At 35.1% G+C, this 19,004-nt stretch overlaps 3 protein-coding genes across 8 annotated transcripts; 1 reads left to right on the forward strand and 2 right to left on the reverse strand.

Moving 5' to 3' along the window:
- Positions 1-913: 913 nt before the first annotated feature.
- On the reverse strand, positions 914-15,873 carry LOC149483847 (protein tudor-like). 3 transcript variants are annotated; one of them, XM_089701323.1, is made up of 13 exons: positions 15,366-15,873; positions 13,789-14,978; positions 13,470-13,673; positions 12,552-12,727; positions 11,524-11,601; positions 10,714-10,845; positions 10,241-10,387; positions 6,905-7,884; positions 6,424-6,572; positions 5,800-5,961; positions 5,271-5,437; positions 4,704-4,939; positions 914-4,241 (listed from the first exon to the last, which is right to left on the reverse strand). In XM_089701323.1, exons 1-13 carry the CDS (start codon positions 15,667-15,669, stop codon positions 1,597-1,599), a joined length of 6,570 nt encoding a protein of 2,189 aa, XP_089557449.1. In that variant the 5' UTR covers positions 15,670-15,873; the 3' UTR covers positions 914-1,596. The 3 variants fall into 3 exon arrangements, with proteins under 3 accessions (XP_089557449.1, XP_089557447.1, XP_089557448.1); XM_089701321.1 differs by having other exon boundaries at positions 13,789-15,873; XM_089701322.1 differs by lacking the exon at positions 10,241-10,387 and having other exon boundaries at positions 13,789-15,873.
- A 587-nt stretch (positions 15,874-16,460) lies between these two features.
- JTBR (jumping translocation breakpoint protein JTBR) lies at positions 16,461-17,569 on the forward strand. The gene is made up of 4 exons (XM_089701362.1): positions 16,461-16,807; positions 16,898-17,049; positions 17,131-17,224; positions 17,297-17,569. Exons 1-4 carry the CDS (start codon positions 16,752-16,754, stop codon positions 17,460-17,462), a joined length of 468 nt encoding a protein of 155 aa, XP_089557488.1. The 5' UTR covers positions 16,461-16,751; the 3' UTR covers positions 17,463-17,569.
- Positions 17,558-18,981, reverse strand: Mt2 (tRNA (cytosine(38)-C(5))-methyltransferase). 4 transcript variants are annotated; one of them, XM_089701354.1, is made up of 3 exons: positions 18,944-18,981; positions 18,186-18,664; positions 17,558-18,016 (listed from the first exon to the last, which is right to left on the reverse strand). In XM_089701354.1, the coding sequence occupies exons 1-3, from the start codon at positions 18,960-18,962 to the stop codon at positions 17,558-17,560; spliced, it is 957 nt and encodes a 318-aa protein (XP_089557480.1). In that variant the 5' UTR covers positions 18,963-18,981. The 4 variants fall into 4 exon arrangements, with proteins under 4 accessions (XP_089557480.1, XP_089557482.1, XP_089557479.1 ...); XM_089701356.1 differs by having other exon boundaries at positions 18,348-18,664; positions 18,764-18,980; XM_089701353.1 differs by having other exon boundaries at positions 18,764-18,980.
- Between the last annotated feature and the right edge of the window lie 23 nt (positions 18,982-19,004).

Here is a 19,004-nt window from a genome sequence, read left to right on the forward strand (position 1 = left end):
TTAACTTATATTACTCGCTAGTGACTAAGTGAGTAAGAAAATTTATTTCCGCAGTAAAAGTCAAAGTAAAAATCCTCACGAAACCTTACTGCTTGCAAGTCATGTCTTGTAGCGTTTTCTAAAGATAAACGGTACCACGAGTATCGTATTTGACAGATAGGTATTTATTATTTTCGAGAAATATTGATTCTATCCATGCTTCTCGCTATCGAATACGTATATGTACATGAACACAAGTTTCGATTTCGATTAACTCATGGTAAGGCAAAGAGTTAATTGTATAATAGGTGGTAAGGCTACCGGTGTGGGACAACGGACAACTATGAAACTATCCGAAATTTAACTGTTAGTTTGATACTTGAATTTTATTGTTGACACGAAGAACACAATAATGTCTTATATATTACTAGGTTTCCGCCCGCGCAGCCAAAGAAAAACCCGCATAGTTCCCGTTCCCGTGGGATTTCCGGGATTGCGTCATTTTTCCGGGATAAAAAGTAGCCTATGTCCTTTCTCGGGTATCAAAATATCTCCATACCAAATTTCATGCAAATTGGTTCAGTAGTTTAGGCGTGATTGAGTAACAGACAGACAGACAGAGTTACCTTCGCATTTATAATATTAGTATGGATTACATACTTAAGAAAAGTTTAAATTAATATTCAGTTATGGCAAGCGCTTGCAGTATATATTTATAGACGAAGACGTGATTTCAAAGAAAAACCTGCATAGATCCCGTTCCCGTGGGATTTCCGGGATAAAACCTATCTTATGTGTTAATCCAAGTCACCCTCTATAAGTGTGCTAACATACATCCATCCTCACAAACTTTCGCATTTATAATATTAGTAGGATACTGTGATCCTAGAGTATGAATACGTAAGAAGCAGATTCAGGTAATTAAAACAACAAATAGAAAAAAAAACTTTATTTTAAAACAAAAACGAAAAGTTACACAACTTCTCTTATTATATTTCGAGTCCAACTTATATTTATTCGAAGATAGGTCAATAAGCATGACAGTATAGACAATTTTTTTTGTTAAGAATTTATGAACTGACAACAGGGAATGTACAATTATGCAATAATGCTCATTATGCATAATGTAACAAAAATAAAAATATGAATGGTTAAACTAATTATAATAACTTTAAGAGACCAAAAAGGAATAAAAAAATGAGTATTTATAATACTATAAACAATTATATATCATGACTTACAATATTATCTTACATAAAACAACGAAAGTTCAACCTTATATAAACATTTTGAATGAAAGAAATGCTAGTATCTATATAACGCATCTTAAAGGAAAAGGTATGAATGAAAGTGATATATTTTTTTTATAATAACACTCATAACATAAATTACTTTCACTCACTGTCGTACTGGTTAACAAAACTGTATAACAACAAAACGCACAATACAATACATATGATAAAAGTCTTACTCGTCCATATCACAATTACGTAAAGATAAAGTACGTCATGCTCATTAGGCATACAATGCTTAAGCTATCTTTATAAGTACCTTTAAACAATAAGCAGACAATATAAAATATAAAATGCTTGGCATTTTACTTAACGTTACTTTTATTTACACGTTTTCTTCCAATTTCTCTTCGCTTTTGATAGCGTCTACAATTTGTGTTTGTTTTACGGGAGATTCTTTAGCTTTTTGTTCACCGTCACTTGTATACCCAGTGTCTGTATTGAGAGACTCCTTGGAATCATCTCTTTCTGGAGTTTTTAAAGATTTTTCCTGCTCCGATGATTCATCAGACGCATCTTTTACAATAGTATCATTAGAGGTATCCTTTTCAACAGTATCATTAGATGAATCTTTCTCTAGTGTATCGTTAGATTGATCTTTCCCTAGTGTATCGTTAGATTGATCTTTCTCTAGTGTATCGTTAGATTGATCTTTCTCTAGTGTATCGTTAGATAGATCTTTCTCTGGTGTTGAGGTATTTTCTGTCAATTCGCTCTTTTCAGTAAATGATGTGTTTTCGATAACTGTTTTCGCGCTGCCCATGCTTTCATTCAAATCTACTTGAAAAGAATCTATGTCATTTTCAATGTCAACTGCATCATTGACAACTGTTGCTTCTATTTCAACGTTATCCGAAGGTATTTGTGCGTTGGACGCCGGTTCGCTTTCAGCTGCAGGAGTTGCCTCAGATAATATCGAAACTAAATCCTTATCGTCCAGAATTAACTTCACTAGAGCGGGTTCAGCTGCGCTATCTAAAAATTCTATTTGGAATGTTGTGACTTCAGCAACTAAATCTTCTAATTTTAATTTGGCAGCTTCATTTGTGGCAAAGTCTTCGGTGATGCCAGCTAAGCGGCAACATTTAGCGAGCGGCTCGATAACCGATAAATCTTCAGGCAGCTGTCTAAAGTCTTCACACTTAGCTTTGTTACCATAGTCAATAAATTGTACATGGTTGCCAACATCGCAAAATTCTAAGATTTTCGCTCTATACCATTGTTCGTCTTCTGCCCAGAAAGCTGCACAAAGGGATCCGACTTTTAGTTTCGCAATAGGTTCGAAGTCTGCACTATTGCTAAGATTATCGGTAACTTTGTCCAGATCAGCTTCCGAATCATCGAGCTGCACGTAGAACTCGTTCAATGAATCTACATAACAAATTTTGCCACTCGTGTGTAAATCTTGTCCAACTGGTGTGGGTCTCTCTGAAGCGGGTTGTTCTTCACAGAGCCCAACGAGTTCCTCGGTAACCGATTTGCCTTCCAGATACAGTTCTACTATGGATATATCACCAGAGGCTATGAATTGGACGTTGAATATTGTGGCGCCTTCCGCTGCCAGTTCATTGAATTTGATTTCTGACCGACGTGACCAAGATTTTATATCTCTAGGTTTTTGTAAGGCACATTTTCTGGACAGTGCTGGTTTAGTTTTAAGGTCATCTGGAAGGCTTCGTAGTTCATTTGCGATGGATGCGTTTCCGTAATCCATGAACAAAACTTCCGTGCCTTCCGAGCCGTCGACGATCACTTGTGCTCTGTACCAAGCACCATCTTCGGGATATTTAGCGGCACATAAAACTCCTTCTTCCTTATCAACGAGTGGAGGGAAATTTTCGGCATCGACCATAGCAGCTTCCATTGCTTGAAGCTCAGGAGCTACGCTCTCTAATTGTATCCAAAATTCGGACGGAGAATTAACATGACTAGCGAAACACGAAGGTAGATCACCACATTCAGTTTCTTCTGATTTAGTCGCATGTCCTTCAGACACCAATTTATCTGTTATATTTTGTCCATGCACATAAATGTCCACATATGTAGTTACATCTTTTAGCACTATTAAAGCATCAACTGGTACAGAAATATCGCCTACTAGTTGTGTGAAATAATCGGAAGCCGGCTCCGACCATTGGCCTGTTCCAGTTGGAACGGCATTCACACTCGACTTGATGGCGTATCTTTCGATGTTTTTCAAATTATCTGGTATAACTTTTATTAATCCTGGCTCATTGTCCAGTACATCTGTGTTCCCGTAATCAATGAACCGAACAGTTGTAATGTCGGAATCAGAGTCCAATATCTCTGCACGGTACCAAAGGTCGTCCGCAGAGTATTTCGCGACACACAAAGTTCCCATTTCTCTGGTTTCAATATTTGGATAAGAATCTACGTTTGCTTGGAGTTCAGCTTGTATTTCTTCGATTTTATCAACCTTATCTGCCATTTGCAGCCAGAAGTGTCCAGGAGAATCAATGTGACTTATGTACACTTGGGTGCAACCATCAGGCAGGGAAATTGGTTCTTCTACTGGGATTTCCTCTTTAGCCTCTTCAACTGGTTCTTCACTAGCTACTTGTGGAGTCGCTAACTTCTCATTAACCAGTTTGATGGACAGATCTACACCATCTAGTTGAAGATTAGCAAGCCAGCCATCAGTACCGAAAGCTAAGGTAACTTGAACTTCTTTATCGGTCGTCCATTCTTGGAGTTTCGTTAAGGCATCATCATTTAGTGCAACCAGGCCCAAGCTTGCAACAAGAGCAAGACTACAGGGCTCATAGAATTTGGGATCCATTTTCTTGATTGTTCCCTGTTCAATCGTTTCATTGTTTCCATAATCAGTGAACTGCACCTTTGCGTCTGTTTCGGTGGAACTTATTATTGTAGCGCGATACCAATTGCCATCAGACGATTTGGCAACGCACAATGCATCCGCATCGAAACTTTCAAGAGGCTCTGGTGTACCTGCAACAACAACAATAGATTCATATATCAAAATTGTAATTCATAAAGAAAATTTTACTTCAGAAATATTATGACAATTAACAAGTTATTTTATGGTATTTTGGTTATTATATAGCGAATATTATACATTTACAAAATTAAAGAAAGGTCTCCCCGTGGCCACGCTCGCTGCAAAGTGTGCAAAACGTCGGTATAATAATATAATGAATAAATACCGATTAAAAGCTCTATTTTCCTATTTTTTTCTACATTAATTAATATTATAAAGAGGAAAACTTTGTTTGTTTGATTGTAATGAATAGGCTCATAAACTACTTTTAAAAATTCTTTCACCATTCGAAAGCTACATTATCCACGAGTAATATAGGCTATATATCATCATGCTAAGACCAACACGAGCGGAGTAATGCGTCTGAAACCGCGTGGCACAGCTAGTATGATATAAAATATTTGCAATCTTACCTTCCTCATAGAACTTGTACAGTTCGTCCAAAAGAGCCGCAATCTTGTCAGTATCGGTGGCTTTCTGCAAGTATATCTCGTTGAGATTCTCCATATGACTAATGTAAGCCACTCCAAAGTTATAGTTGAACACCGCACGAGTACACAGCGGGATCACTTCATCGTACGCGCCTTCGTCTGGCTCGAAAATGGCTATCTTCTTTCCAGACGCTGCGTTGTATAACGTTGATATTAATCTGGAAATAACAACAAAGTTATTTTTCTATTCCTTTATTTATTTAGTTGTTTTTAGTCCCACATAATGCAACATGTTTTTAAAATCTAAGTGGGTAATAACTCAGGCCCTAGAATCACAGACACAATAGAAAATCTATTGTGTCGTGGACCGATCGGGCCGTTCGGGGCTCAATGGGTTAAATGTATATAACAATTTTTAATATGGTGCAAGTTCTACCTTTACTGTATCTAAATTTGATAGTGTTGCCATTTAATATGTACTTTTAATATGAACATCACAAAAAAAAGTTAAAATATTTATTATTGATATTATTGATAGCCTTTTCATACCTAATCTCTTCAACGTCATTAATATAAATGATGCATTTATTTCCCAAAAGCTGCTTTTGTAATTCTTCCATAGAAATGAGGGTCTTTGATTCAGCTGTGAAGTTATTTAGAGTGCATTCCAAAGATTGGTAATAATATACACTCAGCTCTGTTGGCAGAATCATCAACTGCAAGAAAGAAAATTAATTATTGAAATTATTCATATTAATACAAATTACAGACAGCAAATTTTCATTAACCAACTTCAGAAAACTCAATGCGGCCGGTATATGTTCTTTTTATTGATATTTTGTAAAATCTATTACGATTATACATAAATTGATTAAGATTGTGTTTTCACAACTTAAATATGTTACAGTGTCAAGGAACAAAAATAAAAGTTTCTTATTCCAGTCCATAAACTTGCACAAAAAATTTCATACTTTAGAATAAAACTGCAGAAAACATAATTCCAGCCATCCTGTATTTAAAACATCTGCCTATACAATTTTTTCTTAATGTGGGTATTTAGAAATTTCCTACAACTCACGTTTTCCAAGGATGTGCGTATAGTGTTACCATAGTCTGGCAACACGGCCTCAATGTTGCCAGTGTCAGATATATCTCCGAGTATTGCCCTATGTATCTTATCGTTGTGCTTCACTGTGCAGTGAATACCTTCCGTGAGACTGTCTGCGGCTAGCGGGGTCAGCTGAAATTTCATGTTTCTTTATCGTTTAGGACTTTTTTGAGTTTATAATTATAGGTAAAAATGTTGTGTGGTTTTATGAAACCACGGTAAAAGTGAAACTTAGGCACAAAATTATCGTATTTGTACGATAATTATCGTACGGTTCCGAACACTGCTTTATACCTACTCGGCAGCCGACCGTCACGCGAAATGCGCTACACAGACCAAAAAGTTTGAGACGATGTAATAAAAGTTTCACTTTAAAAGTATATAAATTATGCTTTGCATTGTTACTCATATATTTTAGCGATTTATTAGAAAAAAATATCCTCTTCTTCTACTCTTCATTTATTTTATTAATCCCAAATACGTAGAAAGTTTTCTCAAGTACTTATACATTTCTTAATGCAAAACTCGTGCAAAATTAAACATAAGAAAACAATTGCTTGAAATAATATATTTTTCAGTAACTAATGTGCTTACCTTGCTAGCGTCGAAGGCGGTGATGGCCTTTTCAACTAAATCCGCCTTATCCAAGTCGAGTTGAACGTAGAACTTTTCGTACGAATCGATGTGCGTAACGCGGCACAATATTTGTTGACCTACTATTATAGTCAGGTCGATGGCTTCGTCTGAAAATATCATTATAATTTTAATATTTTAATTAAAAATAAATCTGTACTGATAAAATATTGAAGATTTGGATATTTAGTTTTGTAGCATCCAAATGTATATATGTATGTATATAAAAAAATCGATCACGAGGCGCACGCCGGCAAACCGAAAGACGTGGATTCGAATACCGCCTCGTGATCAATTTTTATTATATTCTTTAAAAAAATTCTCAGTGTTAAGATTTATAGTTGTTGGTTGCATAAGGGCATCAAAACTATTGAACCAGGTTGCATCAGCATGTCCATCCTAACAATAAAAGATTAACACCAAGAAATACAAATCAAATCACCTTTCAATGTAACAGACTGGTGCTCTGCCGGCAAGGCCAACTGTTTCTCCACAAGCAGGTCCGCGACGCTCACTCCATTGTTCCACAGTGACACTTTGTACTGATCTTCCGCAATTTCTTGGAATATACACTGGTATCGTGGAGCATTGAAACACAAATCTATGTCCGTGTTCGCTTTCCATTCCCCGTCCTTCGGCAAAACTCCCAAAAGCGAGCAATGTACCGCCATAATGGGCAAATCCATTAACTGACTGTCCAATTGCCATATATCTTTTGCGTCAACCAACTGCTTATTCCCAAAATCGACGTATCGTACTATGTATTTCGAGAACGGCTGTATGGAAATAACAGTGGCTCGATACAGCACACTATCCGCGGGGTATCGCGCCAAAACCGAGGCACCAACGTTAATTTCTCCAGAATAAGATTTCACACCCTTATAAAGTTCTGGAATTTGGTGCATCATTTCCAGGAACTTGGATTGGAGCGAGACGATTTGCGTGTAGAAGTTTTCCGGTGAAATTATCCAAGTTACGGAGACTTCTTGTTGCGAGCCGAGTTCCACAGTTGGTTCTGTGAACGGAGTGTCCAAGGGAACTGGATTAGTCAATTCCTTACTCGGCACAGGTGTGAATTGGTTGCGACTTTTGTAGGGCGGTCCGCGACCAGCTCGATCGTTACTATCGTTTGAGCGGAAGCTTTTCTCTGATCGTTTATCATTATCGGAGTTATAGGAACGGTTGGATCTCTCTGCTCTGTCCCGGGGAGTGAAATTGCTTCTACCCCCGCGTTCGCTTCGTTCGAAACGTTCACTCCTCTCTCCTCTATTGTCACGGAATTCTCGTTTCTGATTCCAATTCTCCTTTTTATCTCCCCAATTGTCTCGCCTCTCCCCACGATTGTCCCGTCTGTCCGGTCTTTGGAACCTGTTGTTTCTATCTTCCATTTTGTTCTCATCATCTTGATTGTTGTATCGGTCACTGAAAATAGATTCTTATTAATTGCCAACTTTGGAGTATAAGTGAAAGTTAGTGATTAGGTGAGTATAGGCAATCATTGTGCAACACATAATACATAATATTTAGTCGTTAGGGAAGTAATCAAATTATAAGATATTTTAGTGATATTCAGCTGTTATAAAATGAACTTGTTTTTAGAAGACAGCATTTTACAAACTTATAAAGTTAACTAAATAGTATCTTAGCTTATCACTTCAAATTTGTCTATTTCATTTGAAATTAATATCCTATTTAAAAATTAAGTATCTGCAGATAAATGGTTTGTTTCTAATTAAGTTAATAGTAAAGGTTTCTAAAAAAAAATATTATCTATTTGCAAGTGTTAAAATAGCAGCAGTGTAGCTACGTATTTTCGCATTTACTTTTAAATCTATAACAGCAGAAAATAGTGAATCTACAACTATACATTCTTCAAGTGCAAGCGTACATCAAATATACAAGTGAAAACGAATGTCCGTGAAAAACAACACTGAAAGGAAGAAATGAAAACGCAGTGCAATTAATAAAATTATACAAAAATGTGCAGCGCTCGATACAGTGGCGAAGCGTGACGGCTCGTAAATGGGGCGAGGTAAATCGGCCGAAACAACTGTTAATTATTTTATAACTTTTTACAAGTACAGTAATATAGATTATCAAGGGCAGATGAACAATTATTGATATGCATGAGTAACGAGATATACATTTTTATTGAAGAATCTAATCCATTTCGCACAATAGCATGTTATTTAGTATCTTATTATGTATTATTTATTATCAACTTTCACTAGTAATGTTATAATATATGAAAGCGAAAATGTATTATATCCAGCTATGGAAGGCGATTCTGTTAATCACTTGTTATGGTTGAAATCCTAATACATTGTAAAAGAGCTACACTTTTCATAAAATACGAATTATTTCATTGATCTATATTCGTTCGTCGATCATAGAGTACATTACCATATATGTAAGAATGATATGCAATGAAGCGTAGCGACACACATCATTAAACGTTATATGTGCCAATAAGCTAGTCAATGACCTCAAATGTAGTGAAAACATCATAAACAGTATTGTTTATAACAAAGGATGTGAATTCTTTTCATATTTTCTTGTTTTATCGAAATAATAATTATAATTAATTAAGACAAAAAACAAAACAAACAAAAAGATACAAAAAAAACAGAAACAACAAAAACGAACACTACTCAAATATAATGAGACCATCTTTAATTAATCACGATAATAATTCTTGAAAATAATGCATCAATTAAGACAATATAGGAATAGGTAAATAGTATGTATGTGTGTGTTTGAATATCTCAAAATAAATACAAGCTGCGTATGTGGTCTGCATAGAGACAGGCCATCTAGAAACCAGGAAATAAAAAGTACAAAACATACACAGAACAGGATTCTGAAAGCAGAAATGAAGAGCATCAGAGACGATGGAAATCATCCTTATAAGTCATGAAACTATTTAATTATGTTTTTTTTTTTTAATTGGCATTGAAAATAGATAAAACCTACGGTGAATAACTAGTGCAAAGCGCAGTAATAATCATAGCAGATCATCTGAGTCTGTTTTGTATGAACTGAACCACATGGATGAATATAATGATGGTTTTACACTAATAAATGTTGAAGACCATGTAAAAAAGTTGCGGGAAGAAAAAAAAGTGAAGGTTGAATTAAACCTAACACTATATGTAAATAAATATGCATCTGGATGTGTTTTGCTATGCTGTGCACGATCGTTGCACTACTATGTTGTGATGAGATTAAAACTTGAACATTACTAGCACATCACACAATATGTAATGAGATGCAGAACTACAAGGTCGCATTATGAAAAAAGACTGAATTGTACACGATGTAAAACACATAAACACACACTGAAAAATAAAAACAGTTGAGACGGGTTACAACGGAAACACTACCAACATGTGCATATCAACGCGCGGATATGGTTGTACCCTCCAATTTTATCCTACACGCACTTTACTAGCATGTGGAATGTGGACGTTATTTCGAATGAAATGCAATTCTACAAGGACACGTGAAATTAGATAGAAATACACAATGGACATTAAACTCGGTACAGAAAAAGGTGCAGTGGTATTACATTGCAAAGCATAGAGAGGGTACTCGATACCGTCTCTTCTTAGTTCAGTCGAATGCAACGTAAGGGCAAACTTTCAGGGGACACAATGGAAGTTTTTCTAGATGGAAAAGCTGTTAAACCAACAATTTGTACACAAAGAATGGCAGTGGGGTTACATTGTGAAATCAAACACCGAGTGCAAAGCCTATGCTCTAATCGGGTACTGTGTACCGTCTCAGTCTGTCCTGCACGCTCTTGTGCGAGCCGGCAGCCTCGGCAACCTGCCGGAGCCGGCGCCCCACACTCGACTCCTTCTTGTCTTTGTCCTTGCTATCCTTATCTTTGGGACCCTTTTTGTCGTCCCCGCGAGACTTTCGTCTGTTGGTGCGTAATGGGTACACTAGGTTGTAATTATATCATATGCTTTACCTACTTAAATAACGTATATAAACATAATAGGGATATTAAATAAAAAAGGACTTATAAAAATATTGTAAAAAAATAAAAATTAAACAAATAAATAAAGAAAAAGCTTTAACTTATACATATATTATCATAAATAAATTTATTAACTGTTACAAACATGTATAACTACTATTTTATAGATAGAACTAATTTTTTCAATGTTCGATTTTATAAAAAAATATTGTGACAACCCTATGTATCTTATATTCTTAAAGCAACATTAAAAACACGCAACATACTTGTCTCTATGGTTTTCCCTGTTCTGTCGCAATGGCGGCGACTGCACGGGTTGCTGTGGGGTCTCCTCCCAACTGTCATCTCCAACGGGCGCCGGTTGCGGCGAGAATTGATTGTCTCTGGGTCTACCGCGTCTGCACAAGAAATTAACTTAATAAAAGAAAATATTTTACACTATGAAAAGTATAGATTGTCTAATCTAAAAATGAACGCCCCTCCACTGTGTTTACGCTCACATTCAAAGTACGTGTATAGACGCAATACACACAAATTGGTCTGCCTCATTGGTCGTTCAGTCCTCCAGTCCCGTCCATGCCCGAACGACAGGACCAGTTGGCCAACTAGTGCATAAATGACGCGATGCACGACAGAACGGACGTGTCATTCCGTACATAGCGCGCTCTCCCCGCCATACAATGCTAGGCACCTGAACTGATCGCCCGATTAGTTGACAAATCAGTGCGCGAGTGTCAAAGTTTGCAGTAGAATCGACGCGCGCACACATATAAAGTGGTTCAATAATTATTTGTCCTCACACATTGAAACAATTAAGTTTAGTGGAGGGGCGTTCATTTTTAGATTAGACAATCTATACAACCATGACTGATGGTTATCTCCTAAAGATCCAGCACTAAATTCAGAAATAACTTTTTACCTAAAATGTTCAATAGTATGAAGTATTTAACATGCAAAACTGTAAAAAATTACTGAATGATGTGAAGCGTGATTGTTATATTATTTTAAATGAACAAAAACTGATAACTATAAGAACTAAATAAAATAAAATGAAATAACATAATTGTTTTATTTACCTATCACCTCTATCCGGCTTAGCGTACTTGTCGCTATGACGGCCCGGGCCCGATCTTTCGAAGCCATCCTTAGGATCTCTATTAGGAAAAAATAAACACGCTTAACCCTGGTATTTTAACTTAAAACCAACACATTTATAAAATATTTTACCTATACCGATGCCTGTACATGTTATGGGTATAAAATCGAATTTACAACTGAGCTTTCAGAGAGTTCAAAGACCCCAGAAGGCTATTTTGGACATGACTCAAAGCTATTATTTTTTTGCCGCATCGCGAGAAAAAGTTTAAACGGAACACGCGCCGTGTCGCTCATAAAATGTATGCTCTTACTGTTTCCGCTGTGATTTTGCAATTTTTAATTGTAATTTATTCAATACATTATTGTGCGTGGTATACTTTTTCTTCAGATCTGACGTATAGCTAATAAAGCAGACTAGCTAAGTGTAAATAAAAATAATAAGATGTTCCAGTAATAACATTGTTGACCTTAACACCTGAGTTGCTTTGTAATTATATTTATGTAATGTAATTAGTGAAGACCCTGCCTTTTGGTAAAAGGATCAATAATGTTCCATTACCTTGTAATTTATTAGCCATACTGATTCCCAATTAAAATCTAACTGTTTTAATATATCATATAATATTTTTCAGGGTTATACAACAAAAACTTAATATGCTTAGCTATTTGTATGTTAGGTGCTTCTGTAGGTCATTATTGTATGATACCACTTAATCTGTTTGAATAATACATTTTTTGGTACAGTGAACATACCAAAATTAATAAAGTATGGCACAAAAATTAAGGTTTTATGTGTTATTCAATTCATTATAAACGTTTTTTTTTTTTTTTCGATATAAATGTTTTCGCTCCAGTTAGTTCGATTTTACTGGTTTTAATTTGAAATATACCAATTTGAGATCACTTTGAAATATGGGAACATTTTTTTGTCAAATATAGGGTATTTAGAAAAAAAAGTTTACAGACTAATTCACGCAACAATTTTGCTACTTTAAAAAAATATTACCTTCCACGGAAACTGCTACCACGTTGCCCAAACTCATCACCATCCATTGATTTCTTATCATCTCTAAAGCTCTTCTCCCTTCTGAAGTTCTTCTTCCGTCCATCATCAGGGATACTTCCTTCTGGCGAACTGAATATCTCGGATGCTTCTTTTCGTGGGGGTGCAGGAGCTTTACTCTATTTTTGGATAAAACTTGTGGTTTAATATTTTGGCAGAATTATTGTCAATTGCAAAAATAATTTGTGAATACTTTGTAATGTCACTTCACTTTAAAATGTTATGCACAAAGCTATTTTGCCTTGGTTCTCTAACATACTAATATTATAAATGCGAAAGTGCGTTTGACTACGCGAGCGAAGTCGTGGGCAGAATGTTAGTTGTTTATACATGGTTTGCTTTAACTACACAGACTTTCATAATAGTCTTTCTACTTGGCTTATTACGTTCAAAGTAATATTTAACCCAGCCCATGTTTGACTTCTAACACTATATTATGATTTTTTGTAAATGTATATGTTAATGCTTGGCTCGAATATGAGTCATCAAAATAAAAACAGACTCGCAGTAGATTTACGAACAAAAATTGCACAGATTATCATGAATGAATGAATGATCTCACCTTATAAAATATGTTTATAATAATTAATAATGTAAAAGACATAGAGAATCAGATTGATATCATAGGACAATGAGCTTAGGTGTGTAAATTATTGGTAATGTTAAACAACAATACATAAAGAATTTTTTGCGTTTATTTAAATTTGTTTCCAATGTATTTTTTTTACCTAATGTTTTATTAGTTGTTCTCTTTGCCACTAATCTAGTGAACTCCTTAAAAGTTGTCAAATTAAACAATACAAGATAGCATAGACATAACACATATTTTGTTTGAGATATTACAATTTTCTTAGCTCATACCTCCAATCCGGTGCTCCTTGGCTGTGACAGCTGATTCATCCTCCTCGCTACATCCAAGGGTGGGCTCACACTGTCATCAATCAGTGTCACAAGCATTGTGTCATTGGATAGCATGCCTACAACGTGAGCCATCAGGGTCTTCTCTAATGCCAGCATTTCCAGTTGATTTGATGTTTTTGTTTCAACTGGTTTGTTTTCGAAGCCCTGTTTAAGATTTATAATGTTGTTAGTAGATAACATAAAACCAGAGTAATAAAAATTTTGGGTACAAATAAAATAATATCAAAATAAAATTATATCAATTGAATATTGCACTTACTTTCAAAGCACATTTCATAGCCTGTGCTGGTAGTTGAATCAAATCAGGGGTGATTGTCCTCACATCAGCTATGGCCACTTCCTGTTCATTTCCGTAGTCAACGTAAGCTACCACAATTTTATCTCCCTTGGTACCCCTAACCATGGCACGGTACCAGTTATCATCATCAGGGAACCTAGCGCAGCATACTGCCCCTACAGGAAGGGCTCCTGGTGAAGATGTATTTTCACAGTGGATCTTAACAGCTTCCATCACTGCATTCAACTCTTCAATCTTATCAGACAACTGCACATAGAACTTTATGCAGCTATCAACATATGACACCAAAACTGACTGCTTACTGCCTAGTGGTAACATCTGCATCCATCTAAATTGCAACTTATCTTTCATGTTAGCCAGTAACAAATCCAAAATGTTCTTATTGTCAATGTATAGCTCCCCATATTGAATCAGTGGAGGCCCCTCTGGTGCTACAACTTTTAGTGTTAAAATTTTTCCATTCACAAGCTGTTTGAATGCCTCATTCAAGTATGGACCTTTCTCCAGTTTTTTAACTCCAGACAGACAAAATCTCATTGCAAAAACATTAGGCTTCACAAACTCTTCCGGAATGTCAAATATATCATAGTATGAAACCATTTCAGTGTCACCAAAATCAACAAAGAATAGCTTGCATTGTGATCCAGAAAGATTCATGACAATGGCTCTGCATATTATTCTATCTCCAGACATTCTACCGAGACATACAGTTCCAATCATTGGTGGCTCTGTCAGACTGCTGTGGGGCCTTCTATTAATATCATCCATCATGTCTTGCAATTTGTTTGCATCTGTTGCCAATTGGACCGCAAACAGTTCTGGACCTTCCTCAGCATATGAGACAAAAACCTTATGAGAAGAATTGACTTCGAGCAGCTTGCTTTTGTAAGTAATAGATTTCTTAGGTGATGGTGGTCCCTTTAATACAGGAGATGGTGATGCTGACATAGGAACTGATGACGGTTGATGATGTTGTGGTTGACGAACAGGGGCTCGAAGGTTTACTATATTTCTGGAAGCTTTATTAACCAGTAATCTTTGATTCATTGAAGATGGAGGTGCTCCATTAAATGGCATTGTAACTGTTTGGTTTAATCTCATAGCCACAGCAGGATTTGGAAAGTTTTGATTGATTAGAAATGGAACATGTTCTGTGAATGAGGGTTGTTCATTTAGTAAACTTGGTGACCAATTAGGACCCGGTTGATTTTCATTCATTTGTAATAGTAGGACTTCTTGTTTAGCAACTGGCAAAGCCAAACCAAATTTATTAGATACAAGGTGAGTTGATAAATCATTACCTTTAAACTGAATCGAAATTATTGGTAATGATCTAGTATGAGCTTCAATTGTAGCTGGATATTCAGCATAACAAAGCAAACTTTGTAATTTTAATAAAAGTGCTTCCTCCCATCTCCCTGCTGGGTGCATAATACGTGAGAGATAGTAGTCGGTAGCCTGACCACGTAGTTGAAGGAACATAGGATCATAGTTATCTAAGAAGCGTATAGTACTAAGAGAAATTATATCTTTGTTACCGTAATCAATAAAATGTACACCTACTAAGCCTGTAGCAAGATTAGTGGTATTTATAATTTTAGCTCGATAGTAAGTTCCATCTTTGTATTTCGCGGCACAAATTATGCCTTCATGTATAGCTGCCGGCGGAACCGCTCCTATGCCTTTTTCTAAATTAACACTTGCTGTTTGAAATAGGCTCTCTATCATCAACGAAGATTGTTGATCCAGTTGCCCACTTATTTTCAGAAAGTGTCCATCTCCATCCACATAGGTTACATATAGGCGAAAAGAACGCTGAGGTTCAGTGGTAGACAAAGCCATATTTTTAAATTCTATTAAAGCAATTTAAATGAAAACACAGAATCAAAAAATCACATAACGCGAAAATAATTTTTTAGGAGTAACAAGAGGTTTTGACGATCTTTCCTTCACAAATTAAATCCACTTTCTTTTCCGTTTACGTTCTCGATTACGATATAACTAACATGGCGACAACCGAAACCGAATTGTCAAATTTGCTCGTTTTGCATTTTTTTGATTTTTTTTCTATTTTCCTTGTCTATGAATTTACAGATTAAAAACAATGGTAGCATCGATAAGAACATCGAGACAGAGACAATCTAAGGGCGTATTCACAAAGAAAGCTGGAAACTTATAAGCGCTTTTCGGCGCTTGTCAGCGCTGGTTCGATCTACACAAGAAGCTTATATCTAATACACTGGAGATTTCAGTATGAACATTAACTTGTAACAAGAAAATATGACCTTGAATGAAGCCTGTATGTTTTTTTATCCCTTTCACACCTAACTTGGCAAGTGGGTGTGCAATTACTTTCGATATCAGTTTAAAGTTTTTTGATATCTGCAATAGTAACGGAATAATCGCTTGTGCACACTTAACGATTGCACCCTGTATATTATACCTTTTCATTTGCAAACACATATTTGAATTTTTTTACCCCACCGACTCTGTGGTTCATTCATAGATAAACTCAAGGATAAACTGTGAGGATAAACTTGAGGTTCATTCTGCATCTGCATTCAATGAAACGTCAGGTTAATGACTGATGACATGTTTTGATTTTTATATGATTGTCTGTTGTCTGTTGACATCACGATTCACTGGTGATTCACATTTCACTGCTGAATTCTGAAATACAAGTGAAATACGGAAAGTATACTTAGTGAAATAGTTCAAGATTCATATTTTAGCTACATATTTCATAGTATAACTTCATAAAAATATTATCTAGACGTTTATGTTGCAAGATTTAGAAGACGTATCTATCGATTCAAGGTTTATGAAATAAATTTCATCATTCGATTCATTACTTAATTTACTAAACCGTAAAAAGACAACGAAGATTTTGTGGTGCCTTCAAGAAACTTCTGTTAACATTCACGATGATTGAAACATGTTCAAAGAGATGTATGTTTTTTGGAACTCTATCACTAGGAATGTAAGTTTAAAGCCTGAACATCTTTTGTATTGTTTTATGCTCTATGGACTATATAAATGGTGTTTTTTTATAATCCTATCTTTCTTTTAGCTTGACAATTGTAGTTCTAATATTAGAATCACATCTTGCTGATACTTTATCTGGTAGTCAAAGGAGGAATAAGACATTTCCAACAGAAAATAATTCAACATGTTGGATCAATCAGCCGTATACAATTATAAGTGAATGTCACCCCTGTTCAGGTAATTTTACTAGTTCAACTAGAAAATTTTCAATTCAAATGACATACATATATGTATTTCAATTGCTTGTTTTTTTTTTAGATTTCGAAATTCGAAGCAAAAGCATTGGTGTATGCATACACACAAGCTTTAAAGAAATATTAAAATGTGAGAATGGAGAAACGGTCACTAGAAGGTAATCTATCTATTGCGTATTATGTTTATTCTGATAAATGAAAAATATTGTTATAATTTTTTTTTCTTGTAGTTGCGATCGCGTAGCATATTTAGAAGAAAGAGCCTTCTGGAAATTCACAATTTGGACCTTTATAGTTGGCATGGTGTCCTCTATTGCTGTGATGCTAAGAATGAGAGTTTTGAATCATAGAGCAAAGAGGAGGGCGAGGCAAGCGCTTGCTAATGGAACTATTTAAGCAGACTTAATATTATGTATTAATTATTTATTGTGATAACATGTAAGTAACCCTGAATATTTGATTTAAATAATGTGTAAATCAATAAAATTTTATTATAAAAATAATATTTTCAATAATTCACTTATTACTTTAACATTGACACTATTCCCTAACAATCTATAACACTGTTTAACAGTTGTACTTTCCGGAAACACATAGTCTTTAGGAAAAGACATGAGGGCAAGTATTTCTTTAGGCGTAAAGTACCTAAGTTTTAATTCTTTCAGTTTGTTGATGAAGTCCTCACTCCCAGGTTCATACATGTTGGCTTCTGCATAACATTTCTTTGCTGTTTCTTGATCAATCTCTGTGAAAACTGAGCCCGTTCCATCAACATAATGGGAGTATGCCTTTGTAAAACAACAAGATCTCTTTGAGTCTTTGTAACATATGTCTAAAGCTTTTCCCCACTTCAATACTTTATCGGTTAGGATGTAGGTATCTGGCACATTATCTTCTATAATACTCTGTATTGCAAATGGTTCATTTGTGTCTATGGGAAGGTCATACATCTGGAAGTAAAAAATGCAAGAAACATATAAAATAGAATTTGCCAATTTTGAAAATGTAGAGGAAATATAAAGTACATATTTGTTGAATACAACAATTACCAAATTTTCTTACTATAATTGTTTAAAGTTATTTGTAAAAAAGTACCTTGTTGATAATGCTTTTACTTACAATTTCATCTTTCCTTTTAAAATTCCATTCTGATGTAGTTTTTCTAGCTATACAGTAATACCTTAATCTAGAATTAGGCACACCCACTTTGCTAGGACATAATAGAAATTCTTGATAATCAAATCCACATTCTTTTAATTTATCTATAAATAAGTTCCTCACTTTTGAACATTCAAATCCTTTTACATTTTCCATTAATATGTATTCAATATTGTATAATTGTGGTAATATATTTATAATATATATAAAAGAGTTTGTTCGAGGATCATTCTCGTCTAGAAATTTTCCATTCCTAGTAAATGGCTGGCATGGCGGGGACATTAATATTGTATCAACTTCTAGCCTACAAATATCATCCACACTTAGGGACTGAATGTTCTTGCAAATTAAACAAGTGTTAGGAAAATTGTTACGGTATACTTCATTAGCTACTGTATTGATATCAATCGCTGTCATTACTTTTCCCTCCAAACCAGAATCTGAAATTGAGAACGATATTATTATAGATTGTAGCATAGCTTTAAACTTAATTATTATTATTATATAGGGATAATAGATATGAGAAATAAGTTACCTACCATTCCAGGCACAGTGCATACCACCAATGCCACTGTAGAGTTCTAGGATTTTATGCATATTGTAAATAGATTCATTGAATACTTATGAAATAAAATAGTTCAAATAAGTGGTCGTATAAATACAGTCTAAGACTTATTATTATGAAACCAAAATATTTTGAATAAGATTTTTTAAGTTACAGTGTAGGTTAGAAACCATAAACCAAAATACCTACCAAATAAACCACAAATAAACACTGCG

This window comes from Colias philodice, chromosome 12 (genome assembly GCF_061535455.1).
Source record: "Colias philodice isolate Cphi_HAF_F1 chromosome 12, ilColPhil1 Martin Lab GWU primary, whole genome shotgun sequence".
Taxonomy (NCBI): domain Eukaryota; kingdom Metazoa; phylum Arthropoda; class Insecta; order Lepidoptera; family Pieridae; genus Colias; species Colias philodice.

What these genes read in the sequence shown, in the direction of transcription:
- LOC149483847 (XM_089701321.1), bottom strand. Translation starts at nt 15,669, where the DNA reads ATGGCTTTGTCTACCACTGAACCTCAGCGTTCTTTTCGCCTATATGTA. An exon ending in CAAGGAGCACCGGATTGGAG is followed by an intron (nt 12,728 to 13,469) that starts GTATGAGCTAAG and finishes ATCCAAAAATAG; the next exon opens with AGTAAAGCTCCTGCACCCCC. An exon ending in AATGACGTTGAAGAGATTAG is followed by an intron (nt 4,940 to 5,270) that starts GTATGAAAAGGC and finishes TGTTATTTCCAG; the next exon opens with ATTAATATCAACGTTATACA.
- JTBR (XM_089701362.1), top strand. Translation starts at nt 16,752, where the DNA reads ATGATTGAAACATGTTCAAAGAGATGTATGTTTTTTGGAACTCTATCA. An exon ending in GGAACTCTATCACTAGGAAT is followed by an intron (nt 16,808 to 16,897) that starts GTAAGTTTAAAG and finishes TCTTTCTTTTAG; the next exon opens with CTTGACAATTGTAGTTCTAA. An exon ending in TGAATGTCACCCCTGTTCAG is followed by an intron (nt 17,050 to 17,130) that starts GTAATTTTACTA and finishes TTTTTTTTTTAG; the next exon opens with ATTTCGAAATTCGAAGCAAA.
- Mt2 (XM_089701353.1), bottom strand. Translation starts at nt 18,821, where the DNA reads ATGCATAAAATCCTAGAACTCTACAGTGGCATTGGTGGTATGCACTGT. An exon ending in TATGCACTGTGCCTGGAATG is followed by an intron (nt 18,665 to 18,763) that starts GTAGGTAACTTA and finishes TCTCAATTTCAG; the next exon opens with ATTCTGGTTTGGAGGGAAAA. An exon ending in TTAAAAGGAAAGATGAAATT is followed by an intron (nt 18,017 to 18,185) that starts GTAAGTAAAAGC and finishes TTTTACTTCCAG; the next exon opens with ATGTATGACCTTCCCATAGA.